This window comes from Psammomys obesus, unplaced genomic scaffold (assembly GCF_907164565.1).
Source record: "Psammomys obesus unplaced genomic scaffold, mPsaObe1.curated_primary_1811, whole genome shotgun sequence".
Classification (NCBI taxonomy): Eukaryota; Metazoa; Chordata; class Mammalia; order Rodentia; family Muridae; genus Psammomys; species Psammomys obesus.
Window position 1 is genome coordinate 1004596 of NW_026596046.1, and position 7262 is coordinate 1011857.

Sequence of the window (7262 nt, forward strand, 5' to 3'; positions counted from 1 at the left end):
CACCATTTCAGCTACAACTTTCTCCTTAAACTTGCTTCTTCCCACGCCATCACCTATCCCTTCCCAGTACAGGAGACCTGGAGATCTTTTCCCTTAGTCTAGTGGTACCCTCTGTCAGACCCCAGCGGTTGGGCTTTCCTCATTCACTCCTATCCAGCCCTACCACCCGGCTGGCTTCCCTACACGCATGCGCAGTGTCATGTCCGCCCCGCCCGGCCCGCTGCTGCGGAAGGCGCAGCGCTCGGTAACCTGCACTTCCTCTGCTAGTGTCCAGCGAGGGAGTGCTAGCTCCAAGAGCTCCAAGTCGCAACCGGTCCTGCCGTGAAGAGAAGGCGCTGACATGTCGGAACAAAGTAAGGACCCCAGCGACCCTAACTTTGCAGCTGAGGCCCCCAACTCCGAGGTGCATGGTAACCCTGCGGTTCCAGTGGGGGTCTCTCCTCCCGCATCTCTGGCAGCAAATCTCGCAGGGCCAACGAATGCTCCGGAAGATACGATGGCAGCCCCACAGGCCTCACCGCCGCCCGCAGAAAGGTTCGAAGAGGTTGACCCTAAGATCCAGCAGCAGGCCGCAGAGGAGGGCCGCGCCCACCAGCCCCAGAGCCCAGCCAGGCTGATCTCAGCACCGCCAACCCCAGTCCAGCTGGTACAGAAGGCACATGAGCTTATGTGGTATGTGTTGGTGAAGGACCAGAAGAGGATGGTCCTCTGGTTTCCAGACATGGTGAAAGATGTCATGGGCAACTACAAGAAATGGTGCAGAAGCATCCTCAGGCGCACCAGCCTCATCCTCGCCAGAGTTTTTGGGCTGCACCTGAGGCTGACCAATCTCCACACCATGGAGTTTGCTCTGGTCAAAGCACTCAGCCCAGAGGAGCTGGACAGGGTGGCGCTGAACAACCGTATGCCCATGACAGGCCTCCTGCTCATGATCCTGAGCCTCATCTATGTGAAGGGCCGTGGGGCCAGAGAGGGTGCAGTCTGGAACGTGCTGCGCATCCTGGGCCTGAGGCCCTGGAAAAAGCACTCCACCTTTGGGGATGTAAGAAAGATTATCACCGAGGATTTCGTCCAGCAGAATTACCTGAAGTACCAGCGTGTGCCCCACATCGAACCTCCCGAGTACGAGTTTTTCTGGGGGTCCAGAGCCAACCGTGAAATCACCAAGATGCAGATTATGGAGTTCCTGTCCAGAGTCTTTAGGAAAGATCCCCAGGCTTGGCCTTCCAGATACAGAGAGGCTCTGGAACAAGCCAGAGCTCTGCGGGAGGCTAATCTTGCTTTCTACTGCCCCCGCAGTAGTGTCTCTGAGGACTAGAAAGGTCCAGGGGCACATTGATAGTTTCTGCCCCATACTAAGGCTGTGTAAGGGTGGGGTTGGATCATTAGAGTATTCCAGATTCACAGTGCAGTATTTCATGTATAAGTTTTAAGTTTTCCATACAGTACAGTGCTTTTATACTTTGTAATGAAATGTATTCATTTGTGTACTCTTGTGTAAGATTTGTGCATGTGTGTTTATAAGTAATCAAGTTGGTGCTTTCACTTTTGTGCTTTCTTGGATTTTTGTAAAAGAGATGTGCTTTGCTCAACCTGAGAAATACAATGAGGTGTTATGTATCTTGTTCTTTGTATGGGACTGGTGAACTGTATCCACAAAGAAAGCCCTGGAGAGTTAGCAGGATTCACCAGCATCACAGACTTGACCAGGAGAAAGGTCAAGGCCCCGTTCCGATGACCTCAACTGGCACAGGAAACATCTATGTGGAATGGACTGATCTGAACTGGAATTTTCTCAGTGTAGGCACTTAGCACACTTACTAAACATGTATACAACCCCACCATAAATAAACTTTAAAGTGAGTATTAAAGATCCTGTGAAATTATTTCTGGGGGAGGGGGATTTATTTTCTTGAAAGGGTGAACAGGAATGGGTGGGGATGAAAAATATCCCCCCCACCATGTACAGCCTGAACAAATATAATGTTCTTCTAACAAAACCAGAAAGCACTACACATAACCACTCAAATTTACAGCTTTATTTTGTTTGAATAAAACTCATGGTGATTCAAACACTTTGATAAAATAAAAGGTATAATAACCAAAGAGAAGGTCATTATAACACCACATCGCATGGGAATAATAACAGGTATTATGGAGTGACTGCCCCTTTTTTTTTATTTGTTTTTAATAGTTGGTGGGCACGTAACAGAATGAAGTATTGTTACTAAACTCTTTATGTGCATTTTCTCCTTTATTTAAACCCTCCAATAGCTAAAAAGTAGGATGTTACTATATCAGCATGGAGGATGAAATATGAAGAGTCTTGGAAATGAACTATCATAACACTATACCTTACACTGTAAGCTGGACTCTTAGTCCCCCCGGCACCCCGCCCCCAGCCACCACTCACATGAGCACTCTTGTCTTCTTGCTGCATACACTGAGGATTTGATTTTTCTAATTAATTCCAAGAGTTTCACAGAAAATAAGCCTCTGAATATACAAATTAGGAAATTCAGTTTCAGAAAGAATTGACAACCTAATCAAGTCCTTATTCTGCATAGGGATGAAGACAATATCTGAAACAATATTTACAGAAGGATGAAGATGAGGGAAGCTATTTTTGACAGTGGCACCAGTAAGAGCCAGGACACATGAAATGGGGGTGGGGGGGTAAGGAAGTTGGCAGCAGCAACACTATCACATTTGTGGCTCAGCAGGCTGAAAGTTGCAGTGGACAGTAGGTGATAGCGTGAAAGGGGATGAGAGTCACTGTAAACAGCAATAACTTAGGGAAAATCTTATTAAGAAGCCTATGATCTGGAGAGAAAAAGGGAGAGAACAGACTTTAATGAGATTGGAAATCCTTTAGACTCTTAAGTGGGAAAAGTCATTTAGACAGAGTTAAAACCTTTTCCTGGAGAAGGTGAATAAGGAGACACACCTGGAACAGCACAAGCAAAAGAAAACTGGGTGTCGAATTTATGTGACAGAGCTATGAACTGTATACTGACACTCAGGACTGCCAACACTGGTGGTGCAGAGAATGGAAATGCTTGTAAACCTATGTGTCTGTTAAAATGAATCCATCCTATTTAGTTGTCCCCATAGTCTTTCACTGAACTGAGAATAGAGAGTGAGAGGATATTGGCAGAAACCCTAATGTGGGTGACCTGGCTTGCTTTTTCATGAAGAGCTGATATTAGCTGTCACAACTATTTTTAAATTTTAGGTTTTCTCTGCTGTAAAATCTCGACTCTCTTTGTGCATGGATCTGCAGAACAGAGCCAAGATTACTGACACTGGCACCCAAATAAACGTTTGCCAAGGAATAAGATTGTAAGATTGTGAGCTGATTCCAGACAAGCACAAGAGCAGGGCTGCTCTCCAACTGTGTTGTCTTGGATACAGCTAGCTATAGAGGAGGAATCTTTTACAGATATGGTTTGTTTAATCCATGACACCTGGTTCTGTAGACACAGCAGCCTGGAGACACAGGGAGGAAACACTCAGTAACTTTCTTATATTTCCATATTGTCCTAAAAATTAAAAGATAAGAGAGATGTCCAAATATTTTGTATCCAAAGATACTGAGATAGATCAATCAGGAAACAGCAGATTCAACTTGAGAGGCCAGAGCTGTGACACTCAGATGCTCTAACTGGGAGATATTTCCCTGATTATTTGTATAGGCCAACAGTAATTGCACTTTTACTTGGATAATTTACTCTTACATCACAGACCTATTTGTGTTCTTTTAATTTTCCAATTAAAATTATTTTATTTTAATGTTTTAGTAAAAATAGAATTATATTTTCCCTATCCCTTTTTCTTCTCTCCAATCCCTCCCAGCTATTTCACATTAATATTTCATGTTATATCACTGTTTTCCACATTAATTGACTTCAGTTTTAAAGTCATGTAAGATAGAAAGAGCCTCTTGAGTTTTAACATAAATTATAATACCTAATTTAGGCTGACCTCAGAGAACATATATAGTTTTGAGCTATATCAAGTGAGAAAATGAAAAAAACTAATTTTGTAAATCAAAATATATTTTATACAGTAAATTATTAACAATATAATAAAAGTGAGTGAATATTCCATTCTCTTACTAGTTCATTAAAATTGGCATCTACATGCCCTTCTGCAGTATAATGTGTGCTACATTTTGCCTTCTGTACTCATTGAAGTGCATGCTGGGCAGCCAGCTTTAAGAAGATGAAGTGCTGAGAGATAAAGATTCAAGAATAAACAAATGATCATTGTCCTTGGTCAGAAGGCATTGACTAGATTGAAAGAGGCAGGTGAGTAACAAGAATTATCCTCAGGCAAAAAGAACGGTACCCTAAAAAGAACGGTACCCTAAAAGCAGTATGAAGACAGAAGGTTGCAAACAGATGGACACAACTCAAATTTTTCCAAAAGAAGTGTTGTGTAAGTGTGCACCTATTGTGTGAAAGATAATTAACAAATTAAAAGTGATAATGAGAAGGGTGCATTTGACAAAAGTATCTCTTTAAGGAATGTAGTGAGAACACAAATAGATTCATGGTACTATTTATTACCTTGAAATAAAAGAAAAGAAAAACAGGAAGTAAATTACACTTCAAGTTGTCTTAAATATTTTTAATTTTCCCAGTAATTTAATATGAGAAGATATTACAGTCTTTGGAGTTTGATATCTCCTTGTATTCATTTATTTGCTTTTTGAAAATATTAAACTTCATTATATTGTTAAGTTGGTAGAAACTTGTATATATTAATAAATTAGCAATGCAGTTTCAACAAGTGTAAAATATACTCCATTCATAAAGAGTATCTGTTTGTCAGTAGCTCTCTTGGTTATTAGATCAACTGTCTAGGTATCAGTAGTCGAAGTGATTCTAATTTTATTCAGTAATGTCCCCCAAGTTTCAAATATGCCAATGATTATTTCATAGCACATTGCTATACTTGCTCTTTACTTTCTATTTTGTAAGTTGAGGGATTGAGGGTAACATGAGAAATGAGCAACAGGTGTTAACTTGGGTTTCAGGCTTAAATACAGTGTAAATTGACGAGACTGGAATGAAGTGGGGAATAACAAGTGTGGGAGAAAACTAGCAGTTTCTGTATGGAAGGTCTATGAAATGTACTGAAAGGTATACACCTAATTCATGTGAGAACATCGTACCCCAGCGGTCAAGTTTATCTACAGAAGCTATTTTTAAAAAATGTGTCCATGCTTGTATTCTGAGAACCTGAAGCATTTCCTTCGTGAGTAGTGCAGGAATGTCTGGCAATGTCACTACAAAGAGTGCCTGGATAAGAGTTCAAAAAGAAAGCCAGCAGAGTGCAAGGTCATAGAAATCAAAATAGCAACATTTTCAGTGAGAGGAAGTGGCCAAGGGTATCAAATGCTCTTGAAGTGTCATAAACAATTTGGAAACATATTTTTGCATTTAGTGTGATCCTTACTTATTAGAAAAGAAATTAAGTTTAGAGATATATTACATAATTGCCAATAACTCTAATAACTCAGGCGAGCAACAATTGTGGACTAATTCAGAGAATGAGTAATAAGGATGGAAATTAATGGGAAATATTTGAAAATATCTGTAGACCAAGTTGACAAAAAGCAACGATTAAATAAGTGCTATAGATAAGAAGGGTAAGATAAATGTAGGATTGTGGGCAGCTTTCTGGCATGCTGAACTTCTTAAGTATCAGTTGTTTATTTAGGAAGTAAACAGGGAGGATTCATGTGGGAGGAAGATGAATTCGATTTAAAAGAAGTTGACTTTGACATGAATATGAGGTGCAAAAACAGAGATGTGAATTTGACTGAGTAGAAATTCACAAGAGAAAAATTTGAAGTGTGGAATACAGTCTGATGAGCTCATGAGTGAGACTGGGTGGAACTGCTTAGAGATAGAGCTAGGATTTGAGAAGGTAAACTGTGTTTTTTCCCATGCAGCTTAGGCAGGAAATGCATTCTGGTGCTCACTTTCACACACTGACATCAGATATCTATGTTCCCAATTCCTATTAAGGAAACTTAGAGAAAGCAATTCAGATGGGAAAGGAAGAGAAAAGAAAAAGGCATGACTCTTTCTGAGAGTCAGAGTGAGAACAGTGAGATAATATCAAAAAAAATATAGACTCCAGTAAAATCTAGATAATTTGCTCTAGAGATTCTGTGAGAATCAAAGGGTAATGGGTCTAGATACACCTCATGTCTGAACTAATGAAATAACAGAAAAACATCTACTAAAGTTATTTATAAAAACTATTTAAAATTATGAAACAAAACGGCAAAAGACTGATTCCAAAAAATACCAGTTTTAGCAAATTTAGAATTGAGCAGCATATGTACATTAACAACTTGAATATTGAAGACTGAGAGAAGCCAACACTAAGAGGATAACATGACAATCAGCATAAGCAGAGTGACAAGACTTAAATGGAATTAGGAATGCATGTGTCATGTAGATAAGATAGATAAAAATGATTGATAGCTGCATGCCTATGTGTATCAATGACAAAATTTGATGGTATTATATTCTCAGATGATCACAGAAAATAATACAATAAACACCAATCTAAATGAATTACTTGCAGCAGACTGTCATGGAAAAGTACAGTAGACATTAAAGATTTTTTTTAAAGTCAACTTTTTTTGATATTTTCTTTCTTTTAATTTAATTTTATTTTTTTCTTATCAGTTACATTTTATTAACTCTGTATCCCAGCCGTGTCCCGCTCCCTCATTCCCTCCCAATCCCACCCTCCCTCCCTCATCTCCTTAGGCCACAAAGGAGGGCTTTGCAGCCAGTCCTGAAGATACCTGATAAAACAGGATTGGATGAATGGGGAGGAGGTCTCCCCCTATCAGTGGACTTGGAAAGGGACATTAAAGATTTTAACTTCCTAATATATAAAAAGAATAATACAATACCATAATGTTTTACATTTGTGCAAGGAATGCAAGATCATCTCAATATTAAAAATGAATTGCCATAATTCACCATATTAACAATCAGAAGAAAATATATAACAATGTATTAATCCATACAAAAAGATATTTGATAAAAATTGTATTCATCCTGATATTTTTTAAAAAACTTTTAGAAAATTAGACTTAGAAAATAACACCAGTAAAAATAATTTTACCTTTGTAACTGTTTTATATTTCTCTTATACTGCTTAATAAGATGGACATCTAAAGAAACTAATCAAGAGAGAGGACCCTGACTAAAATGCTCAATACCCATCCT

General features: G+C 39.4%; 1 protein-coding gene across 1 annotated transcript; it reads left to right on the forward strand.

The window, feature by feature from the left end:
• The first annotated feature begins 212 nt into the window (after positions 1 to 212).
• Ndn (necdin, MAGE family member) lies at positions 213 to 1860 on the forward strand. The gene has a single exon (XM_055623618.1). The coding sequence runs from the start codon at positions 341 to 343 to the stop codon at positions 1316 to 1318; it is 978 nt and encodes a 325-aa protein (XP_055479593.1). The 5' UTR covers positions 213 to 340; the 3' UTR covers positions 1319 to 1860.
• The last annotated feature ends 5402 nt before the right edge of the window (positions 1861 to 7262 follow it).

Excerpts from the sequence above, each read along its gene's own strand:
- Ndn (XM_055623618.1), top strand. The coding sequence starts at position 341 with ATGTCGGAACAAAGTAAGGACCCCAGCGACCCTAACTTTGCAGCTGAG.